This window comes from Bombus vancouverensis, chromosome 3, assembly GCF_051014615.1.
Source record: "Bombus vancouverensis nearcticus chromosome 3, iyBomVanc1_principal, whole genome shotgun sequence".
NCBI classification, from domain to species: domain Eukaryota; kingdom Metazoa; phylum Arthropoda; class Insecta; order Hymenoptera; family Apidae; genus Bombus; species Bombus vancouverensis.
In genome coordinates this window covers 19,055,521-19,081,034 of record NC_134913.1, presented here as the reverse complement: position 1 = coordinate 19,081,034, position 25,514 = coordinate 19,055,521, and the positions used below count along the sequence as shown (strand labels likewise).

Sequence of the window (25,514 nt, the reverse complement as noted above, 5' to 3'; positions counted from 1 at the left end):
GATTTCTCGCTTCATAAAACGTAATAATAAATCTATTGCTCGTTGATAAAGGTTCAAGGAGGTCGAGGAGGAAAAGATATGAATTTTAACGATTTTGTTCAAGCAATCTTATTTTTAAGAGCGAATCGATTGCCTAACGAAATTACTGAAATTTATTACGATCAAAGTATGATTTCTTTTTAAGATACTTACAGTTCAATATCTTGAAACGGTTTGTCGCAGACAGGGCATCTGGTCTCCCCTTCCTCCTCGTCTTCTTTATCTTCGTCTACGGTCCCGCTGTGTTGCGAGGCTACAAGCATAGAAAAGAAAAGACACATGAAACGACCCTGCAGAAAGAGAAACGAAGATAGACTGGAAGTCATAATTCCGTTCCACTTTGTGACGGGCTGCGGCTCTATAAATTACAACCCCGAGAACGATGATACGTGACCCGTCCTAGTGTGGGCGAATTACGTGATCGAGAAGCGCGCGGGGAGCCAGCAGAGAGTGGCGTGACAAGTGGACGCCGGGATTGTTCCTGAATTATTAAATCAAACCGGCACTATCGGTTTATCTATCCGTGGAAGAACTCGGCCTGTCTACGAGCATCCTATGGACGCGACAATTTTTTCCTAAACGTCGCGTTCCTCCGTTTTTCAACAGAAACGTCGAAACACTGCACTCTCAAAATTACAATTACAAGGTCGCCCTTTCAGCCTTTTATTTTTAATCGCGATGAATATTTTGAAAAATCGACGACGATTTCTTTTTAAACTAACTACGAGTAACTAACTAAACTAAACGAAACTAAACTAAATACGATGGACGAGTGTGAAAGGAGCGAAGAAGAAAGTTAACACGAGAGAACACATCACGATCACTATCAAGTACCTTTTCCTATCGTTAGTCGGCCACGATGCTGCAGTCGACGAAGACAATGGACACAATGATGCACCAGTTAGCTGGTAGAATGTTATTCTGCAACTGAAAACGCGAACGGGGTGTCGGGGACCGCTTCCCATTGGTAACAGCGAGGTCGGAATCCAACCAATCACAGGTGAGACTCGTTTGCCCCCTGCGGCCTCTGTTCACCCCCAACTGACAAGAGCAACGGCAGGTAAAATCAGGAGTCCGTGAACGAGACAGCGTGTAATTTTTAATGATGGAGATTTCAGACCGATCCAACGGCAAGAGTAACGTATTCTTTCTAAAATCTCCGCAAGTAAAAAAATACACTTTTTAAATCGATATAAGCAGTGTAATCTGTCGATAGGTTGAATAACTTAGCCTTTTTGGTTCACTTGCCTAAATACGTTATCTTTTAAATGTAAAAGTATAAGATAGAAATCAATTTTAAATCGTAATTTAATCGTAATTAACGTCATTTCAAAGCTAGACATAGACGAATTAAAAATATGGAAATAGTTGATCGATCGATGTACGTTGATCGACTATTAGCCGGACGAATGGCAAAGTCGAAACGATACCCGTCCACCAACGGTTATTTAAATCTGCCGCTACACTTGTCCCAACCATATGGTCGAGCGATGGCCCCCAACGGACCTTCATGGGAACCGGGCACGGTCCCTACGCCACCAACTACGCCCTTCGCCACGCAGCCAACCCCCCATAGAACGTTAATCGTTCCTCTATCCACGACTAATTTGAAGCGGCACGCCGTGAATTTAAACAATGAAGGATGCGGTCGACCTCGCGATCTGCTAACAGGGTCGTGCACTGCTCTTTCAAAAAACCATCGCATAGATCGACAGTAGATAGAGACAAAAAATATGTCAACGGTTTCGTGGAAGGAAAAATTTGAAAATATAAATAACAACATTGGGAATATTTTTTCGTCAAATTCAACCGACTGTTGTCGTCGGATGATTATAAACGTTTCTGATATATTCGTCGTGGGGCAAGATATATTAAATTTTCACCAAAAAATGAGTATCGTGTAGATCAATCTTGGTATTATGCATCACTATCGAGCACGTTACGAAAAAACCTGGCGGAATGTAACGTCGCGTCGTTGAAAGTCAACAGGTGGGATCCATTGGTAATACCCCCTGCAGCCGTGTCAGTTGGCGGTTACATGGGAAAAAGTAACGGAAATCAATGTTTCCGTGGCATCGTGACGGACCAGGACCAAGTACATGGCCCCGAGGAGTTCGAGCGGGATAACGGACACTTCGAAGCAAAACGAACAGCTCGTCATCGCTAATGCGTTATTCGTCGGCGTGCGTTGTCCACGAAGGTTTAACGGAACAAAATTTTCGAACAGGGAAATCGTAATTCTCATTCGCAAATTCCACAAGCACTGCGTTGCACGAGTATCGCAACGCGAGTAAAATGTCAAGCAGAACGTGTCATTAGTTCGATGAATCAGATAGGGTTGTCGTCCATTTTCACCGCCCTCCGCGTGCGCGTGGCACCCCCCTCGAAAACAGCGTCGCGTGCCCTTTTATGCGCGGATACCCCTTTTTTTAAGCTGTGCCCTTCTTTTTTTCCTTCACCGACCATGAGGCGAGGTTATGCGCGCGTTAATCGACAATACCAGGCCATAAATTATCTACAACCTTAAATGGAGCCATCCAGAGAAAAAAAGAGATGCGTCTCATGGTTGGAACGAAAATTGGCGGGGTAAGCACCACTAGGTAATAGAGGAAAAAACTGAGCGCCGCGAAAAATCAAAACCATAACTCACGTTAACTGCCGCAGCCCGTTGCATCTACGCCCCCCTGATACGCGCTTCGTGCAAGCGTGGTTTACCGAATCGTCGCAAAAAGTCGTGCCTGTCTCGCCAACGTAAAACGTCCTCGCTCGTCATTCGACGAAGCATTAGTTCGCGTAACTGCCTATCGAGAACGGTTTCGTTCGCGAATATATCCAGCTACTTTGATCGCCAGAGACGGCGCGAACAATCAAGCGCAAATAAAACCGGATATGCTTCCGGAAAGCTTCCCAGGATATATCGGTATTTTCATCGTACAGAAGAATCGTGTAAAAACTGATTTCCAAACGTTTCAAACGCATAAAAGAGATCTTATCGCTGTTTTAATGCTGTTCCATGCATAGTCGCACCCTCATGCAGTCGCGTTAAAGCGATTCCCTTAGCATCCCTCCGCACCAGTGAAAAGAAATGATCCGCTGAAGGGAGACGGAGCAGAGATGTCCCTTGCAAGGGTTGCAACGGGGTGTACGCCGTTTGTTTGACATCATTATTCTCGCTGAACGTACCAGATTGCCAGGGATTTCTCGTAAAAATGGTTTCGCTGGATTAACGGCGATTCTGTTGTACATTTTTCCATGTCTCATAGGCTGTAGTCTTTTTTAGCTTATTACGATCCCTAAGGGGGAGAAAAAACACGAAGAACACGAATGATTTTGCGTAGGGATGGCGTATCGTTGAAACGATCGAAGAAAAAATGAAGTAGTATTTCTAGCGATACGAATTTTTCGATGATCCTTGATTCTCTGATCAAACTTGCATAATTGCGAATAAACGTCAGTCGAAAACGTTACAATGAACCTCTCCGGGAGTTGTCAGGCTGACTCGGAATCGAGAACGGAGTTGGTAACCGAAGAAACCTGCCACCCCTTCTTCGTAGACGATTTATAAGTGGAATAGAAAGTGGGTTGAAATCTTCGAAATTTTAATTGGCTGGAGGGTGAGACCGATTTAATTAAGAACGAGTCGGCTGCGCTCCGTGTCTTCTGTCCTCGGAGGAGACGTTTACGAGTCGGTGAAATTACGAGGAAAAATCGCCGGCGAATTAACCGTAGACACCGCGCCGCCTCCAACTTTCATAATAATCCCGCTTTTAATTACCGCGACATCTGGGTGTCGCGTATAGCCCCCTTTAATCTCTGCCTAGCAGTCATCGGAATCCTGACCATCGTGCAGGAGTTACAACCAGATAATTGTCGAGCAGTCAGGCACCTAGGTGGCAACCCTCTTTGCAAATGTCTCGTATATATTTCTCGCGCTTCACCTAATGAAAGTTGAAGACAAATGGTCGTGGAGAACGAAAGTTTCCCTTTCGCTATTGGATTTCCAACTTTTTCCGTAGGAATCGAGGCGCAGTTGGGTGAACGACGATTTAAATTGAAATTTAAAGCGACTCGAGGCGAAGTAACACGCGGCACGAGTACGTCTATCTCGCGATAATCAGCGCTTATTACGATAAAAAGGGGTTAATACGCAACGGCCGACCAGGTGAATCACGCCAGAATCACGGGTGCATGACGAGCAGCTCGTGCAATCAACGATTCACGATTTACCCTCTGTCCTCCCTCGCATCAGATCGGTAATTCCGCTTTCCGAAGACACCTGCCTCCTGTCATTCCGACTTTTACGCGCGATCCCGCACAAGTGCGCGCAAGTCACGATGTGTATCGGCCCGAAAAGTCGTAAAGGCAGCTTGCCCCGCATGTTCGACGATTGGGAATATTTTAATGGGTTTGATTATCTGTTCGCTTGCCCCGTGCTTCCGTTATCACGTCAGTTGGCGAACACTCGCTGGCTCGCGATCGATCTCTCCTTCGATGGAAAAGCAAATTTTTTAACGGGCCCGGTTTTTGTTCGACCGAGTAACCGTCTCGTGGGCTAATAAAACGGTAACAGCCACAATAACGCAACGAGAAAACGATATAGCACGCGTCCTTTCTTGCGACAAGATCGCAGCGCGTTTGATACTCACCGGTCTCTCGATCGCTTCTGTCCTCGGTAGTATTTTCACCAAGCATATCCTGAAGTTGAAGAGGTTCTCGAACACCGAGAAGCAGCTCTTCACCCGCCGCTATATCCCGCACCGCTTCGTACACCATCTGCGGACAATGACACCTCCTTGAATCTTCCGACCCTCTTTCGTTGCCTTTCATCGCGAATTATCTCGAGCTTCTTCGAACAATCTCGAGTACCGCTCAATGACAATATCGAAATGATGCTTCGACAATTACAAAGGATACAATTCGACAATTACAAAGGTTACAAAGGATAAAGATCGGTTAAATCGCAGAGCGAATCGTCGAGTGAACCAGCAAATCGAAATTCCAATAATTTCTAATTCCCTCGCCATTCGTTAATATCGTAGTTTTCAGCGGTACAAATTTTTCAGCGAGTCCATAACAGTCGAACGCAATGAAAGGATCTTTATGATATCGTCAGAAGGTCCCCGAAAAGTCATTACAACGGCGATTCTGTAGGGCTCTGATAGAGCGGGCCACATCCCCCATTCCCACAGCGATTGCAAACAGGGCGTATAGGAAGTCACCGAAACGACCCCGTAGGGTGACTTAATAACTAAACACCCTGTATACACGTAGCTTAGGGAGCGCCCACAACGTAGCCAACGCCATGTGCCATGGTTCACATAGATAGAAAATGCAAAGGACGGGAGGTCAGGATCAACCTCAAATTGACACCGCGACCTCCAATGTCTCTGTCCAATTTATAGAACCATCCTCCAAGTTCCTGAATAGTTCAATGCGTAAAAACGCTGCTGCGTTGAAACTCGATACGCGTTGTCTTCCACGAAATAAATACGATTATGGTGAACATGACGGTATATCGTCTATTTATTTGAAGAGAATACCGCTGGCCTAGTGGTTGAAAACAACGACTCGGCGACTAGCGTAGTTGCGTGCGGAAGAACAAGAGAGTTAAAATTTTGAAGTAGTGCATTTGGCAGTTACAAATCTAAACGTAAATCTACAAACTTGGTCGCGGTTTCCGTTCCATCGTCGTCTCATTAGCGAGTCACGGAAACATGGCAGTGTGGGCGCGTGTTTTTTTTTTATTAGTTTCGCTAGCACACGTAGAATTAACTACGAGTGCGTCTGACACCGTGTAATTAGTCCTTCCTATTAACTGCAACTGTCGATCCAGTGTCAGTTGCGTTCGAAATCGAATTCGTTAGTGGTCAATACCGAACGCCACGCGCGAAGTTACTATCGACTTGTAAAACAAATTGTCGAAGCTCGCACGGAAATGGAAACGTTCGTGGTGAGTGGTATTTGCGATCATTACATAAACCGCTGGCAAAGCCGAACGAGCAATCGTTACGTTTTATGTTTGTAATGTATCGAATTTTTCTTTTTTTAATTAACGGTTATTACCTGTCCACCAATAAGCACGTGTCGCATATTAACGGTGTGCGGACTGCTAGTGCTTCGGACATACTTCAACCAATTATTTGTTTCGTGGGATGCGTCCAACCATCCCCTGACTCCACTTCCAGCTGTACGAACCTGAAAAAAATCATTTCCCCATAATGTACCACTACAGAAACGTTTTCTTTTTTGTTTTAACGTCATCCATCGCACCTGACGTCAGTATTGACACTACGAGAATCGTATTCGAGTATCGTTAAGAACCAATAAATATCTATTGGGAACACGATGCGGCCAGTGCACGTGCTGAAAACAGTATGAACGCCAACTTCCGGAGGCGAACCGCAATGTTTTGGATCCGGGACATTGCGTTTAACGGACTACCGCTCACGGATATCGCCCTCTCATCACCCAGTGTTACTTGCCGTTCCAGCATCCACTAGGGTCTCCACTCTCCCTACTTTTAGGGCGAGACAAGTGATTTTTTCAATTGTCTCGCGCGACCACGCTTCGCTCCGAGACGCTTGGCCGACCAAGCGTCTCACCCTGATACGCCCCTGGACAGCCCGCCTTTCGATATGTTTCCCAACCAATTCCCACCCTCGACTCACGCTGTAAACACATTTCACACTTCTGTCGAGAACTTCGTTGTCTGTAGCCTTCTTAGAAGAACCGTTTAACACTATCAACGTGCGATTTAATTTTAGTTTCGTTTAACGTTAAAAGTGAAAAATGAAAGAGTTTCCCTTATTATATAAATTCCGAGATATCCTTTTATATTTACAAAAGGATAATGGATCGCAAATATAACGATTCGTCTATTACTGAAAAATGTCACAGGAGTTCGTCGATGTAAAGCTTCTTCCTTAAAAGTAAAGGAGGTACTCGATGCTTTCGTATCAGAGGTATCTAAGAGCGTTTCGTCACAGACGTTCGTCCGTTGGTCGGTTTTACCCTACCACCTGCCGGTCACGAATAAAACTAGGTGTGCCCATAAAAATCAATGAATCTCGCAGGTGGATAAGCGTCTACCTTACAGGTAAGTAATTACGATTACCGTGCCTTGAAGGGTTGTTTCTTACGGACAATGATCCGTAGCTTGTGTAAAGTCTGAAAACATGGGATGAGCCTGCCGGAATTATTTACGTCTCGGCGCTTCTGTATGTCTGCATCACGTTCTTAACTGTCACGCTTGAACATTAACGTTAAGAAGGCGATTCTTTCCAAAATATCAGTACGTTATTAAAAGATATCGAGTGTTCGATATGCAAAGACGGACATATAAATTTCTAGGATTCGTAAAACTAAATGATAATGTTCGCGACAACGTGTCGCGCTCGATTTCCCGTTTCGGCGACTTCAATGATTACGTAGGACGCGTCGGTTGCATCGGATATCATTGATGGACACAGCTCAGGTAGGAACGGTAGGACTAGTAATACCCTATAATGCTGAAATAAGAAGTGGGACAGTTTGGCAGACAGGAAAGCGAAGAAAGGAGAGCGAGATGGCAAAGATTCTTTCGGCACTCATAATGGCCAGTTTAGCTACCGGGCCTGGTAAGGAGCGTTTCTGGAAGATGGGCACGAACGAGCCATCACAATAGGGCTTCTAGTTGTGTAGCGCGACAGATTAGGATCTCAGGCTAACACCTTTCACCATGATGCGCCAACTTGTTACTTACTCGTGCAGCAAAGAGCACTTTTGCCGGGAAAAATAGTAACTTGTTAGAATTCCCACTTCATATTCAGGTCCTCGAGAATTTTTCTACGAACTGCAACATCATCGCGTCCATTCATAAATTCGGTTTTTCCACTTACGTTTCTTCGTACGAAATCGTAATTCGATTAGGTATAATTACGATAATTTAATATTAAAATATCATTCACGATTTGAATTTTATTTTCGCAGTGATTCGTATCATACTCGAGCGGTTGTCGGAAAGTGACCGTTCAGCTGACGGCAAAGCACGCAGCAGGATTTCTATTCGCTTTGTCGGCGAGCGCGGACATGTGCTAACAATTCGAAGGACAGATTTGTCTAGCCGTGGATCTCGTTCATTCCCATAATCGTGGCGCAGAAAGCAGCGGCAAACGAGGGGTTGCGGCTCCGAGAGTTCTCCCGTCGCAACCGGAACGCGCATTAACATCGGAACTCTTTGAAATTAAAAGCTGAAATACCCATTCCGGGAAAGACGAATAGGGATACTCGAAATTTTGACGTTCTCCACGACCTCTGCCTGCAGATATTGTTCCTTTTATCGAATCGGAAAGAATTAATTACGAGCCGCGCATTATCTTTGTACAATAACGACGAACACCGGTAAAGCCGCTGAAAACTGGGCTCAAAGGAAAAACGAGAGTACGAGTTAAATGGAAAGCAGGAGTAGAGGAAAGGAGGAGAGAGAGGGGAGGGGGGCGAGCGAGTCGACGGGCGACACGCGAATAAATTATAATTGCATGATTCCTTGAGCTTCTTTAGCGGCACGCCGCGCGTCGCCGCGAAATTGCTAAAATTGGCAGAAATACGCGACCATTTTAATTACATTCCCGGTGTTCGTGCTGATTTTTCTCTATGAACCTGCATCCTCTAGAACACCGAGCGATATTCACAGTTCGACGAGCAGAAGGCAACGATGATAATTGAACGTACCGGCGTTGACTTTCACAGCAAGGGAAAACGTGGAAAAATAGTATAATAGACGAAGGAAATGTCTATAAAAGTGCGCCCGCGAATATTTCTTTGCTTCTTACTTTAAATTTTCGAGCCGTTAGCGACCCATTCGAGCTATGCACCAAGAAAATCCTTCGAAACCTAATTTGTTCGTTCGCGCGGGCAAGAAAGCTGTGCACCGGCTGAAAGAAAAGGACGAGAAATCGGAACAAGCGACAAGAGGCGACAAGATGTATCTCAGGCTTTCGGTCGTTCTGCGGAACACACGGTCAGGGGATTCCTCGTTCGCCCGGCATGAGGCCCACAGGACACAGTCGTGTCGTACAAAACATGCGATCTCTTCGTTTTCCCTTTGTAATCTCACACCTTCGACAAAACCGAACCGACGAAAGATCTTTCCACGTCGGCTGGATTTTACCGAAAATACCCCACGAGAAAGGAGACGAGGTCAGACAGCGCGCCAGATCTTCGTGAATCTTCATCTCTCAATGGACCCTCATAATCGGCGAGGTTCCGCGTCGTTTTCCACATTTCTCGAGGATCAGCCGTCGTACGAGGGAAGGAACGATCGCGATCTTTTGCTGTCCAACCCGGCGTTTCTATCTGGTGGCGTTTCGTGGGGAACATCGTCCATGGAACGTGTCCATTCATGAATTAAAATACCGTACGCCCAGGTCAGAGCTTCTCGCGTCGATCCTTTTTCGAAGCTCTTAAAAGATGTCCTTTCGGCTCGAGTGAAACGTTGCTCGATGGAAATATCGTTAAACGTGTAACGCTCGATGGTATTTAATTTGAATCGTGAAAGGAAAAATAAGTCGGGTTGAACGGACGAGAATGTAAAAATAAATGAAAAATGTTGTCCTCGCGTAATTTTAATGTACAACTATAACGGCCACAGAGAAAGGGGATGAGAGAGAGAGAAAGGGGGGGGAGAGAGAGAGAGAGACCTGTGCGACGTGGTAACGAGGGACGAAAGTTATGAATAAAGTGGATCGATAGCATATGATAGTACCGTGATGGCCGACGCAAAAATGCTTTTAGCCGACACAGCGTGTCCGCCCCCTCCTCAAAAATCGACCTCGCAACTTTCCTGATTCGGCAACTTCAAGGCATCGCAACGTTTCCATTCGTGCTTTTCCTCGTATAATATTACCAAAATTTTTCCACCACACGACTCTTCGCCTAATTCCACAAATACAAGTTGACAATGGTCGATGACAAGAATCCTCGGATCCTTCCGAGTTGATCAGAGTCACGGGCGACACGTAGATTACAACAGCGACAGTGAACCGTCATTATCGTCCTGTGACGCAACAATGGCATATCGAATTCCATTTTCATCCCTCCGCTCGTCGACACCGGGGCGAAAGAGAGACTCGTAAACATCGTGTGCCCCGGCACAGCGGTGAATTTCCCAGAGTTTCGAGAAATTCGTTGGGCGTCGCGCGCCAGGGAGACTGAAACGGTCAATTATCATCCCCTAAATAACAGGACTGTTTACGATTTCAGGCGTCGTATAGCGTCAGCGCAATCCCCCAACCAAATGCGGCATTAGCCATGGCGACATCTTTGCTTAATTTCCTCTTAGTTTAAAGCTCGCCCCTGCGAGGAGATCGTAGACGACTCGAGCCGACTGCCAAAGTCTCCTGCCGCCCTTAATTGGTCTGCGATTAATTTCTGTCGATCGTTCGAGGATTCGTCCGTTTGCCACGCAGAAACTTTCTGCAGAAACTCTCGCGAGTGTTTCAACGGCGTGTCCTTTTTTTCACGACTGTCAGAAGCAATTTATTGTATCGAAGCTGCCGTTGGAGGAGAACTCGCGCGACGGTCGGTCGAATTCCCAAACGGAATGAAATTCGAATGAAGCCGATATCAAACCGACGGACCAACTTTAATTACGTTTTTGATAACGAACCATACGTGCGATAAAGAGACGAAGCACACGAGCGCGAATCGTAAAATCAAAGCGCGCGTTACGCAAGCGCTAGGATATCGGTGTCTAATCGCACGGCTGCGTCCACTTCCGGACAAAGACGATCGAGTTTTCCATTTAAACGCAGAATACGCTAAAGAACGACTCGTAAGTACGACTCGACAAAAGGTAAGCCTGGTTTTTATGTCAGAACGTCGGTTCTCTGATTCATGCGCTGTTCGCCGATCGAACAGACTTTTCTCCCCGATTAGGTACATATTTTCCCGTACTTGACCCACTTGACTCGTGCCGGAAAAGTAATGCAAGTAATGACGAAGCAAACGGTGCCCTTCGACCCGTGTCTAACGCGCAGCAGATGCCACCCCCGACGCGCGTTCACGGAACCGACTCCGAACCTCTTTCTCTCTGTATTCCATCGTGTTTCTAAGGGAAGCTACCCTTCGCGTATCTAGCGGTATAAATTATATCCGAGTCGCGTCACTGCCAGCCCCTTATATGATCGATCATTAGAGAGACTAGCCTGCCAGAAAATTTGCCAAAATCGTTCGACTCGTATTTCCTCGAGAAATTCCGCCAAAGGAAAGATAACGAAGTTTCCTCGTTTGACGAATGATCTTTGGTGTTTCGAAAATTAACGACGTGGCCCGTTTCCTGACCGTTTCGTTTCGGACGTTCAAAGGACAAAGTCAGAGTTTCCACTTCAAATTACCCATATATTTTTCCTTTCCATCGAACAAGCGCGATAGAAGGCTGTTTTATTTAACGAGCAACATAACATCTCGTTGTTGGAGAGAGGTAGGCCGTTCGTCGATGTAAGTGCATCCCAATTAATGAATCCCTGGCGAAACAGGCGGGACAATTAAGTTGACGCCGGAACTCGTGTAGCTCGGGCCTGCCAACGGCGTCGTGATTAATGCAAGCCAATGGTGGAAGGCATACATGAAACGCCTCCAGGCTGCAGTGTATTCCTGTGTATATTGAACTTAGGCTACCTTCCCGGACCGGACCAGATTAGTTCGGTCATTGTGACGGGGCCTGCGCGCTCGTATGCACAATCTGTCAACCGTTCGCGTACCAAATTCTGCCAATCTCGGACTAAGTAGACCTATGTGCGAAACCGTTCTATGGATAAGCTTGAATTTTCCAGCGAATTCCAATAATCCAATGAATTAAATCGTCGCGAACGAATCTCTGATTACGCGATGGAAGGAATTATCGGCAGGTACGATGGTTCGATGATTTTCGCTTTCGGCGACGATCAGTTCGTTTCAATATCGTGGCTTGTAATTCCATCGCGGCGACTGGAAATCATCGAACTGATCAAACATTCGACCAGGCGGATCAAAGCGTCGCGTCGCCATGAAACACGATTTCCCTTTTTTTCAAGCCACTGGAAAACAATAATTGCCATTGATCGCTCGTCGATTCATGGTTACGAAATTGAGTTTACATTTTCAATGCAGCGACTGGTGTGCGTCGATGAATATTGCAAATAATACCGAGCTGTTTAACGATAGATTCGTTACGCGGTACTTTTTTAATGGATGAAGCTAAAAATTTCGTTGCATTGGAGAATAAAATTACCGATTTCGATTTGCAGGGAGGTAATATCCAACGATATTTTTGCCGAAACTAATTTCGAAAAATCCAACGCGATTCAAACTGCCGTTTTGCATTCTGCTCGCCCTCGAAAACATTTTCATGGACAACACGAATTTCGAACTGGCGGGGTAAAAAGATTCGGTAAACGTTCTTTGGATAAACGTAATCTCAAGAAGGTGTTTTCATTTTGCTCCGGGTCACCCCTAAAGAGTAACAGTTTCGCAGATTCCAGACAATTGGCGGCACATCAAAGGCGTCGATTGTTTCCTGTAAATTATAACTAGGAGGGCACTTGCATGACTTCTCGTTATGAGTTGGCGAACAAGTTCAATTAAGTTCACGCGACGAAAACGAGGAACGGCTTCCTACACACGCGGAGACCTTATCCGGCGTCTGTAGCACCATCAACCCCATGAAACTACCCAAACGGTAGAAACACTGTTCCGAGAAAGAGATCCGGAGCTAGAGAGAGACGGAGAGAGAGAGAGAGAGAGAGAGAGAGAGAGAGAGAGGAAACGTCGAGGGGAAGAGCGAAGCAGGACGTGGTGACAACGAGAAACCAGGAAGGCAACGAGTTAGTTATCAAGTCGTAAAATTTTAACTGTCGTTTGTATCTCGAGAACGTTTTCGATTCGTGATATTGCACTGGCACGAACTATCTCGACGATTCACGAAATTGAACTGAGAACGATTCGAACAAGGAACGAATTTCAAAGAAAATTTAATAAACTCTCGGTGTGTCGCAAGATCGAGGGATCCTTTTTAGGTTTTTAGCCTTTGGTCCAGAAATGAGCGTAGTAAATCGTAGTGGTTCGAAGGGTGGCCGGTCGAGGGACGAGAAAACCAGCGTGCAAGGAGCGATCCTTTGAAGACGATGATTCCGACGACGCGTCTCCATTGTACCGGATAGCCGGGTCAGCCTGACGACCGGGCAACACGTGTCTGTTATGTCTATTATCGACAGATAGTGGGGTAACGAGCGGACGAGATTTATCACCCTCCGTTGCCACCCTAGAGAAACGAGAAGCGGAGGGCTGCGATGGTAAAGCGAGAGAGAAGGCCGGTTTACAGCTGGTTTGACAGAAAGAAAGGCCAGTTAAAGCCTTACAGTCGAATCTCGCGCGACGCGTGCTCGTTTCGGCCAAAGTATACAAACGCCTTTACCCGGAGGAAATTTATTGGCCTGCCGAGACACGTGTACGTAGCATCTCATCTAGACAAACATGAAGAATTATGTTTTATTGGACAAGGAATTTTAACAACCACGTTAAACTAGACATTTGGGCGAACGATATTTTCAAATTTAGTACTTTCTACCACCGTAACTTTTTGCTATAACCAGGCGAGCGTTTACTCGAACGACTGGATCATGGGGCGAGAGTAAAACTCGTTGGATGTAAATTTAATTGTCAAAATATACACGTTAACTATTCAGGTCGCGCGAAGCTGTATCATAGCTTTATTAACATAATAGGAGAAGGTGCAGCCGCAAACAAGCCTGGGCAAACCTGTCAATCAAAAACCCGATCCACGAGAAAAGGGTTAGTTAGCCGGTGGCCTGTGCATTCTTGGCTTCACACAGGATAACGTATACGATACCACGGTGCATGCACAGTTAAATATTTTCATGCCTATTCCTAGACTTATTTGCCCCTACGTAAGGTCTTATTGCATCCCGTATTATTTATTATTACAACGATCAAACGATTCGAGCTACTTCAAAAGGTACGTTCTACTTTCGATCGAGCTTCTTGAGAAACGCGCGCTAGCCCCATGCAAGGGGTGCAAAAGTTCGCGTTATAAGACCGAATCACCCCGTTGACCGGTAGATTCGCATAGATGGCTATCAATGGGGATCCTTTAGCTGGGACACGTCTGACCGTCTGACAGGCCTCACAATGCCAGATATTCCCCGCGTCACTGATTGTCACTTGTTTCCTGCCGATTTTGTCCACCGCGGAACTTTTCTCTCGCACCGTTTCTTTCTCCGATTACAAATTCAAATGACGAAAATCACCAACCGCGTAACCCTACGCCTTGAGAAAGCGAAGGTCACTGCGTTGCCTTGAAGCACCATTCCCTTCGTATTATGGCGACGAAGAATATGCACGGCATGTGGAATGCGAAGAGGAAGAGAAGAGAAGATTTGAGAAGAGAAGAGGAGAGAGGAAGAAACTGCCGTCGCGTTGCGAATCGCGCGCTTCGCGCCGGCCAGCTTAATAAGAAGCTGAATCCGAAGGAGGCTGAATCGAGAAGAAGAGAAGGTGGAGAGAAGGAAGGGAATGGAGGGTGAGCATAATGTGGCTCATTGTCGAATCGCTTCCGGGGCTTGACCTCCAGCAACGCCCTAAAGACCAGTTCACCTGGACAATGTCCACGAATAATGGGCACCGGTGGCGTGCATTGTACGATCGGTAGGTACGACGGATACGTAGATTGTTTAGAATACGTGCTTCCAGATAGAGCGAGAATTTAATAATATCCACAATAAGATCCGTCGGCACCACCTACATAGACCTCTCGATGGTTCTCTCGATCCTCTACATCGTTTTCGTCACTCGTAAGTGGTAGGCGTAGAAGGAATACCCTCGCTCCATTGCGAGGACATTGTTATTTCAATGAAGATCGTCTCGAACGAATTCGAGAAGGGTGCGTTGTTCGCTCGTTGACGGCGATTAAGTAACGTTTTGAAAACCGTTCGAGCTCGATAGAGGCGCGCCACAACGGGGAAACGGTACGGGATCGCCCAGCACGGATTCTCTGTTTCTCTCTTTGCGACGCGTCACAATTTGTCTCATTACTGGACATCGGGGTGGTTGGTGCGGTTCGCGCGAGGACACGTTTCGTCGAGAGTCGCCATTTATATGATTTGTCAGCGACATACGTCGCTAATGGCGCAGCTTTCCAGCCGATTTGTCGAAAAAGTGGCCCGTACGATCAACGAGGCGCGTGTGCCTGCTTCAATATGAAAAACAACCCATCTTCCGTTCTTTTTTCTACTCTCCCCCGTGGCCGCTTGAAAAAACCAGCCGGCGGCTCGTACTCGAGGACGACGAGAGGGGTCGTCAGCGATCACGTGGAAAAATTGACGATGCTTTCAATATGTCGATGAGCGAACGACGCGAGGAGAGCAGACGCGCCAACGGGGGTGGATTCAACCCTCGTGTCCCATATGGAAATGGATGTGTTACAAACAGAAATGTCAAAAATCAGGATTAATATAAAACACCCTGTTCGATGCAAAATACAATCGTATTCAAAAGAATATGAAACATAGGAACATCCCCTAAGCGCATAATTAACGACGTCGTATCTTCCAAAGACTAGATTCGAAACAGGAATAACGAGTAACGCTATAAACGCGACGAGATTGATCATTTAAGACGGATTCTCGAGATCATTCGGTAAATTGGAGCTGTACCCTCGACACGAGGGTCTCACGGCCGAACGAGCTAAGCCTAAGATTGGTTTAGTCGCCGCTATGGCACGCCGCGAGTCGGCTGTTCTGCGGATCACGCGTCACCGACCAAAACGCAACCGGAAAAGAGGATCCCCTTCTGGTTTCCTTTGGTTTTTCATTTCGTACCCCTCCACGAGTATCCGAAAAACGAGACCCGGCCAGTATGGCAGGTGGGGTACCAGCGATACCTCGAACAACACCCCTCGATACCACGACCTTCTTTCCTTCGTTCTGCTTCAGGTGTGTACGCGGCGAATAAGTGTTCACAAAATTTGAGGAAAAATTTCGGTTTCGGCTATTTTTTGCCTCTTTTCCTCCGACATTACAGCGAGATGCTTTCGCTCCTTGTTGTTTACCTCTTTCCTTTCCGTTCTATTCGACACTCTTGTGACGTTATTGGCTCGATGCATTATTAATATTCGAAATGATATACCGACTCATATTGATAGTGGTTTATCGGTAATCCAGTTTCCATCTTCCCTATCTCCCCCTTTCATTTTGGAAACGCCTTTCCCCGAGAATGTGAGAAAAGGATTAGGATTAGGGGATAGCGTGCGAATCGATGGAAAGGGATCCCTCGTAGATTTCTCCAATTTCAGAAAAGGATCGCGCGGTCTGTTAACCGTTCGATTGGTTCGTTACTACACCACCGTAACTGGTGTATAAATCGTATTGTCAGTTATTTCACAAACATTCGGATCCTCGAGTAATACTATTTCACAAACGAGTAAAAATATCCGAAATTCATCCCGATCGATCTTCCCTCGACTCTCGTCCCCGATTTAAAGGGACATTCGAAATTCTGTGAGAACTCGAAGCCAGACCTCTGTGTCGCGATGTTTTCTCCGTTCGTGCGCTCGCACGTTTACGCGCGTGGGGTTGATAGATCGGCCCGACGAAACGAAGGGGTAGTTTGGCTTTAATCGATCCTGTAATCGCCGGTCCGACAGTTGGCCCCGGTTGCCTTTTTGTCGGCAGTTAGATGGATGGCGCCATTTACATTTTGTCAGTGCGACATGCGCTAACGTAACATAACGTTGCCGCTATCATATCTATCACACCCTCTGGACCGGTACACGGCCAGTTTCCGATTCTCTCCGCGCCGTAATCTCGTTTCGAAATGGATCAAGTTTTTCCGCGAGGCTGCAGACAGAAGATTTTAAATCATCGCGAATATAACTCGGAGACGAACGAACCTACGTTGGCTAGAAAAATACGTGTATTTCGCGAATCACACGGATGAAAGATCCTGGACTTGTAGCAACGATTTCACAGACTACTTCTTCGAGTTTGACTTTGTGCGCCGATTTTACGGTCGACTTAAGAACCAACAGAGACGTTCGAGCTCCGGACGAGTATCGAAAGAATTTTAGGGCAGAACCAGAAGGAATAGAAAGCAATGGAAAGAGAACTGTCCGAGGCGAGTCAATTGACGGATCTGTCAACATGGATGACACCTTCGGCGTACGAGTCGACCAGGTGTCTACTTTCCAACCGAAGAGACGATTCCGTCTATCCTCTCTCCTTTTTCTCCCCTATCTTTCTCTTTTCTTGATTTTTCTGTCTTCCGCATCTGCCGGATAATACCGGGGATTATAGCAGGAGGATAGCGAACCCACTGACACTGGTTTCGAGCAAAGTAGTCCTCTACTGGATCCCGAGCCATAAACAGATCGATCATCTTTCAAACGGATTCACCAGAACCCCTGCGAGATGATATCGCGTACGAATGCCTAGATTCGCGGAAAATCCTCAATGTATCTCTTTCCAGGTATAGTACAAACAAGTATATTCGAAATTCCGGTTAATATCCTTGATTATAGTTCGAATGTACAAAACGCGTCGATCGAACGAGTTGCGATCATTTACCGCAATAGCAAAGAGTTATCGAGAATTTTTTGAATTTATCTAGAGAACGCTGGCTATCGTTGTTCGATCGAGCATCGATTCGCTCGCTACGTTTACCTACGCTCCGCCTTCAAATCCCATCGAACGAGAACGAAGCGATAAGCACGCTCGTGTATCGTAAGAAATACAACTCACCTCCCACGCGTAACGGGGGTTGAAAGGCTCGCTCGCCCATTTTCCAAGAAAAGGGCCGAATCTCGCACCCCGTGGAATGTCCTTCCGCGCTCGAACCTGAGGGCCACCCGGTGCCGAACCTCCCACCTCCACTTCCGGTACCGGTGATACCCACTCGCGGTTAGATTGCTCCTTTTGTTCCTGTTTGGTCGCGTCCTCTGCAAAAGCCGAATTGAAATCTTCAACGTGGTAAACGAAGGTAAGAAGGTAGAAGCTGCGTTTCGCGATAATTATGTCGCAATTTGACAGATTAAATCCTCTCGATAAGCCGCCCATGGTACGGTAGATCGTTATTGCGTAACCTACTATTCTAATCCGGACAATTAACCACCACGTCTCCCGATAATTTACACCGTAATTCGTAACATTAAGCGACCCGCGCGGCTGACCTAGTATTCTAATTTACGCAATTAGCTTGCGCCATTCACGACGATTCGAGCGGTAGTTTAAGAAGAAAGACGAAGGAAATAAAGGGGGAAAAATGGAATTTATTCACTCACGATACGCTTCGTTCCTGTAGACGGCGTCTCGTGATCTCAAATACTCCTTCCTGTCAGCCTTCTCGCCGTATTCCCACGAAGATTTCTCCTCGTCCCTGGATGAAGGTGGTCTGTGCTGGTCCTTTTCGTAATTCTGATGTTGTTTGTCCATGGCGGGCGAATAGCCACATTGATAAGCCGGCCTCGATTGCGGATTATAATCCTGAGACACGTCGTGGACACTGGTCGCGTGAAGAGCCTTCAGATCTCTGTATACCAGATTACTGGCAGAGTTGCTGCCGCCACGAATCGAACCGTTTTCCTCCATTTCTTGATTTTCGCCGGTTCCCCCCGTACCTCCACCGGCCGGCGTGCCTGACATCGACTCGCCTTCGTCACTGCTTCCTGAAACAACGCCAACGTAACTTGATAAAACGCATGCGCGTTTTAATAACACGTTGCTTCGTGTTATCGACGACCGAGAAATATCTTAGCGTTCTCGAGCAAGATCGAAAGCGTAAAAGTCGATCAGTCGTCGATCGTCGTTCGAGCGAAAAGTCAGGACACCCATATTCGCGAAATAAGATGCATTCGTTTCAGAATAACTTTATATCGAAGTATCGAAATTCAGTTTGTACGCGAAGATTTGCTCGAAGAAACTCTTGGTACAAGATCAGAGAAATAAGGAAGAACGTGTTCTTAAAACGTAACGATGTCGGTGATGGTCCTTAATTTGCAGAAAAATCGGTACTCTGGAATGAAGTAGCCTCGTCGCCGATCCTGCGTTGTAAAGGTCACGTTTAGCGAAGACAAGGCCAACGACGAGGAGCGAAATTCGTAAAATTATATCAGAAACTCTGGAATCACCGGAGAGAGAAACACGGAGGAGAGAAAGCAAAGGAGGTATGCTGGTTCCTGAGAAACAGCAAATTTATCTGTCCCCTTAGCGACTGGTCGAGATCCTAGGTACACAAGGACAAGTGGCGATCGAACAACGCTATCTCCTCGGTCCGTCGCGTCGGTCGTTTTCTCAGTCACAGAGCTACGAGTGTACAATGCGACACCCGAGCCAAGGATGTTTGACGCGATAAACCGAGAACTTTATTGTTCCCCTTACCCGGCTCTTTTAATGCGCCGTGAAACAGTCTCGTGATGCGACAAAGTGATGCGTCGCAGAAACCGAACGTGCGACCATAGAATCGCGACACGTAGCTTTTGGAGCACGTAGCTCGCAGAAATTCGACGTGTACTCCACTATCTTCGTTTTATCTCTTTTGTAAGACCTTACTCACAGCTTTCGCTTTCTTTTGGCTCACGCTATCGCGAAGAACCATCCTCCGAATCTGGATTTATTTGTATAACTCCGGACCGAATACGACGGGTCATTCTAATGCCGAACTTATCTTCGAATCGAACGATATCTCCGGCGTTCTATCGGCTATCTAAAAACAAACTATAAACCGTGCGCGCTCCTAAGAATGACGCGGAGGGACCTGCGACGATCGAGAGTCCTCTGCAAACGTTGTAAGCCCCGTGAATCCACGGCTAAGCAAATTGCCGACAAACTCGCAGGTGCATTCGAGAGGAACTCACACCTTGGCACGTTTCCTCGTCTGTGGCGTCGATCTTTTATGATCCACGTTCTACCAAAATTTATCTCTTACCTACATTCGCGATAACCATTTTGGGACTACAGTTGCGACAATCGAAACTTTCTTCGATCAAAACGGAGCGCCATGGTGTTTATAGAATAAAACGTTAAAAGCATTCGTTTTACGATGGCAGCTTCGATTCCATTCTAATCGAGAAAGTCAACATCGGATTAAGGATCCCGCGAGTCACGTTAACGCGAGCCAGTCGTAAAAGAAAACGGTGATCCCGCGTGGTGGGTCGATCGACACGAAATTCGCAGCCGAACGTTAATACGGAGATATCGAGACGCGCACGCGTTGTTCCTAAGAACCGTGTGTCTCGATTCGAACGGCCATCGAAGAGAACCGTAACGTCTTTCTCGATCGTGCTTACTCCCGGATCGAGGTGAAATAATCGTAAAGATACGCCTTTGGAAGCTGGAAGGGATGATCGCGCGGTGACGCTACGAAGTCGATAAACCGAAATCCGGCCTGATCGATGAAACAAACATGATCGCGTGGATTTTAGCTCGGCTTCCGCGGAAGATCGTAAAGAAGAACTCTGTGCGCGACTTAGGAGGGACGCGCAGGGGGCTCGAAGACCTCTCGCGCGACTAGTCGATACCATACAACAACAATATTTGGAAAACTCTCGACGTCACAGGGGTCTTTGACTCCTACGGGACACGAGTGCTCGAGCACTTTCTCCCTTGACAGAACCACGAGTACTTAAACCATACGCGATGTTATCCACGATGATAGCGGCTCGAGAGGCTTCAAACTCGATTAGAGTAAAGTGCCGCTTTGCCGCGACTCAGAGAATCGAAAATTGTTCGTGGGAAGATCGACGTGACTCCAGCTTTTTTTCTCCTCCTCTTTTTCTTTTTTCTTTTTTTTTTTTCGTAGTTAACCCAATTGAAGTGTTATTAAGGTACTTATGCTTGAGAAAATTAGTGTACCCATCGCATACACGGTACATTTTATACCATTAATTTTAAACGAAAGGTTCAATGTGTAATTTAAAGTTATTTCCGTGCACAGATTCGAATTACATACGCTATACTGATAGAAAAAGAAACAAGTTTGACGAATTATGGTAACCGACGAACGATGAGTTTAAATCATCGCCAAATATTGCGTTACACGTACAAAGGACAAACTGAACGTGAAACGACTTACTGGGTCAGCTAGACTTGGGTGCGAACGCGTTGTGCGTTGAAAAATAAGAAACCAGTAGACGGCCGGAGATATTCGTCGACGAATCCCGGAAAAGATAATTAAGCAAATTGGCAGGCAAGCAACGGGGTGTCGGAAGAGCGATTGCATCGTAGACTATATTCACACGCGCGTAAACCGCATTGCTCTGACCACACAGGATGTCCTGGCGATACGAAGATCCTGATGGAAAACGGACGCGTACCTATTAGCGTATATCGTAAGCGAAAACGAAAAGAATTTCCGCGATCATCATCTAATCACGGCCTCTTTTGCGTTGAACATGCGATCAAGGTTAATACAATATGACAAGAATGGTTAGAACAACGTATATCCGAATCCTATGTGAGGAATATTTTGGTGAAAAGAGTATCAAACTCGTCGCGGATTACCAGTAGATGCAAACCAAATTAGATACAAGAACGAATCTCTGCAGACCAGCTTCCGGACGGGCTGCGGTTGAATTTCCTCGTGTCGGTACTCACAGATATAACGTGTTTGCTCGGTAGTTTGAATACAATAAATTCAAAAAACCGAATACATAACCGACAGAAACTAAAAAAGGACCGGAGAATAATATTTTGCAGATCGCGATATCATCGACTGTGATTGGAAGAGGCAAATCAATGATCGTTAGATTAAATCTATCTAATCGTCCGAATACACGATAAAAATAGCGCACGCTGAATATAAATTTGACGGTATTTAAAAGTTTGCCGTATACATCGCATAAACAGTCTCGTTTTATCGGCACACTTCACCTTTGCTCGTTTCTATTGCAGGCTTTTAAATTACTCGACACACCTACGACGAGTGTACGATTCATCGTTACTCCGATTCTCTTATCAACTCCTTTACAACAATTGTATATAAAACTTACCGTTCATCTTGGAGTCGACCGTGGGTCGAGACAAATCGAGACCGTTCATAGGTGTCGATCGAACAGCCCGATCCCGGTCAGTCGTATAACGTAAAATCACTGTCTGTCACACATGCTATCACCAGAAAGTCTCACGATGACACAAAATCATTAACACAATCCAAATAGCAAAAGAATCGGACGAATTTCTTGGCCAGTAGTAGCGTTCATGATCGATCGATCGATAGGCATGATCGTGCTGCGATAAAAGGCAAAGTAAATGTAGGCGCTTGGCTTGGGCGGCGGGGGGCTGAGATGTTCGCAGGGGGTAGCTCGACGTGGAAGATGTACGATATCGGAAGGCGTGCGCTGCCCGGAGAAAACACGATCGAAATAAGAAACGGATGACGAGAAGAGCGCTGCTCCGCGTCAGCTGGCTCTTGGCAGACTAGAGGATTCGAAATCTGTTCAGAAGAGGATGGCACAACGAGGGTTCCCAAGGGAAGCCAGAGACGATCCATGGGGTGTGGCGGATCCGCTTCCATCGAGACCTCTGGTTGGCTCACGGGCGGAGCAACCCCTATCGCATTCAGATCCCCACCAGTTCGCCACAGCATCCCTCGAGAGAGCGAGCAGGAGAGCGAGCTGGAGAGCGAGAACGAGAGACGAAGCTAACGTATACGCTGGTAGAGGAACAAGCTGCGGCTGCCTGACTGAGTCCGAAAGACCGCCGCCTCTGGGAGGGGGTAGGGAAGAATCGGAAAACGTGACTCTGATAACGAAAGAGACACGTTGCTGCCCCGAACATTAAACACCGACTGATTTTTCTTCGCACGATTCATAGTTTCTTACAGGATACGATTTCTATCGATCGATCTATTCGACGTACGATAACCATATCTTTCCTTTCTTTTCGACGATCTTATTTAAATCAAATGGAATTGTACAACTTTTTTATAATAATAGCTTGACCAAGACGAAGCATCGTAGAACGTACTTCACCACGTTGAAGAAGATGTTTGGTCGTTTTTCTCTTGAAATTTCATTCGACGATTTTCGATACGATGTAGGGTATATGAAATAAAGTCGAGTCTTCGATTCGCCGGCGACCAAGGGTCAGATGTCAGCGTGCGAAGAAATTTTTTCCATCGCGCGAACCCCTCCATCGAAACGCGTGCAAGTTGGAGAGGACCTCACGCAGAGTCAGGGTCAGTGGAACACCTATCGAAGTCTTTATTGGACAGGCCCGGTCACCTTTTTCTTCGGAAAGTAGCTGTCACGGGGTTGTCTAAATTTTTTTACAGCCACCGTTCACAATACGTTTGCGGTCTGTACCTCGGACAGATTGACTTTGAAATCAATCGAAGTAGTAGAATTTCGAAAAACGTCACTCCCGTTTTTTCCCTCACTCTTTCGTTCGTAGCCTTTGAATAACTTTTCTGCTTAACGGAAACGTGTAACTGAATCTACTTGAAGGCCGTTGCACCTTCGTTATAGACGTCTAGAAGCCAAGCTTGTGAAAGGAAATTCCGTTACTCCGTTTCACGTCGTCCGACGTTTCGGCTGTGTAAAAAGTCCGATGTCAGTTATTCTTTCGTGTCGTTCCATCAGCGAGCGGCGTTCAAATTGCAACGATTTAAATCCGCCGAGCGCCAGGGAAACGGTTGCAAGAACGAATGGCGGTGCAAAAAGATGTCGAAACAAATCTTCATTTCCCGCGAAAATTGGCGGAGAAGGAAAGTCGCGGAGGCGATATGAGTGCGTTCCACAGGCAGGAAGACATGTGTCGCGTGCAGTTATATCATTCTTTATGGCTGGCTATGCCGGAACCCTTCGCTCATTCAACGCGAACGTCGTCCGCGCAATATTTGGCCGGGAGCCTTGATTTACACCGGCATAAAAATGTCCCGCTCCCCTCCCGCTATCCTACGACATAGATATCACCTTCTTCGCCTACCTTCGAGTCTTGTTCGTGAATTTTCACGCCCTTTACATATACTGGTCCGTGATAAACGCGACCACGAACGCAAAAGCGAATCAAACACGTAATTTGCAGTACGTCTATAAAATTTCATTCTGTTTCGTACAATCATATTTTCGTTCGTGAAATCGATTAATTAGTTCGGTCGATAGTAACCAACGTAAATTGTCCAGGATCCATGTACTAGATTTATCCTCTACTTGTGCGCGCACCGAGGGAGAAAAGGGTGATCGATTCAAAGACGTTGGACGCGGGACGTCGTCTTTGTCGATGATGGCGACGGCGAAGGGGTAATAAATAACGGGAGTATCAAAGGGTTATCAGATCTAAGCAGAGCTTCTAGGTCTAGCGCAACTTCTGACACGTAGAGTGACGATGCCGTAATGTCGGTGGCAAAGTGTGCGCATGTGGGGTGAGTCCGTAGGGCAAAAGGCGGAAGGGGGGAGGGGGAGGCGCGCGAAGCTATTAAACTGACAGAAACACTTGCCACCCCCTCCTCTGACCCAGCCACCCCCTCAACCTCCGACTCTATGCCATCCCTTACTCGGAAGCCCTTCGTCCCTTACTGCAACACCGGAGTTATTAATATTTTTCACACCCCCAAAAATTGTCTCCTGTGTGCCCGGCGAACCGACAACTTTCGCTGTATCGGAGAAGCAATTTTACAGGCGTGTCACCGCCTGTCGCTGTCAAAACGACTACGACAAGATACACGGCAAGTCTCGACCCCGTTATTGTTGCCCGTGATCGTTCGTGATTACCGATAAACTGCGAAATTCCTTTCCGAGTTTAATTACCGGTTCTCCGAGAGAAGACTATTATTTTACAAAGTCACGAGACGCGTTCGATGCGACGTGGATTCGACGGTAAAAAAACGTAAAGCAGCCAGCGCGAGTTCATCGTTACGAGTCTCGACAAGGCTTATTATGCCGATATAAATCAGATAGACGAAGTTCGAGTGGCACGACGAGGAGACTCTCGAGATCGGATCGTGGTGTGTTTGAATCGAGAAAGGACGAACACTTCTTGTCAGCCGAATTCGTCGACCGTTAACGGTCGACGGAGTAAGAGAAGCAGCTAATGCAGAGAAAAGTGAGAGAGAGAGAGAGAGAGCAATTCTCATCGAGGACGAAATAAGAAAGAAGTCAGCGCTGGATGAGATCAAACAATCGGCTACTGCTCGAGTGGTCTTCCAAGAGCCCGCGTAGTCGACTTCTTGATCTACCCCAAAGCGATTCGCGCGTCTCTCGACAAAGACGCGAGAGAGCGAAAGAAAGCGCGAGGAGGCAGAGGCAGAGGCAGAGACGAGGACGGGGACAGAATGAAATAATTCGAGCGGGATACGCGAGCGCTAAGGTGAAAAGGATCGAAAAGGATCGAAAAGGATCGAGAGACGTGCGTGTCCGTGAATGGCTTGTTGCGTACCCTTAGCAACGGAGCACGTATGTCCGTGAGTACCCGAAATAGCGATTGGTGAATCTACGTCGGCTGGAGTCGCTTCAA

General features: G+C 46.6%; 1 protein-coding gene across 4 annotated transcripts in view; it reads right to left on the bottom strand.

Moving 5' to 3' along the window:
- LOC117154093 (transcription factor hamlet) overlaps nt 1–25,514 on the bottom strand; it is a 57,640-nt gene that overhangs the window by 4,907 nt on the left and 27,219 nt on the right. For 2 of the 4 annotated variants that reach the window (XM_033328772.2, XM_033328774.2), the window contains exons 1-6: nt 22,052–22,460; nt 18,347–18,730; nt 17,808–18,004; nt 6,103–6,234; nt 4,686–4,812; nt 193–292 (exon numbers count right to left, since the gene is read on the bottom strand). In XM_033328772.2, the coding sequence (XP_033184663.1) occupies nt 193–292; nt 4,686–4,812; nt 6,103–6,234; nt 17,808–18,004; nt 18,347–18,730; nt 22,052–22,100 (989 nt within the window). In that variant the 5' untranslated portion in view covers nt 22,101–22,460. Of the gene's footprint in view, nt 1–192; nt 293–4,685; nt 4,813–6,102; nt 6,235–17,807; nt 18,005–18,346; nt 18,731–22,051; nt 22,461–25,514 lie in introns of those variants that run through there. The other 2 variants (XM_033328773.2, XM_076617185.1) reach the window with 2 other exon arrangements.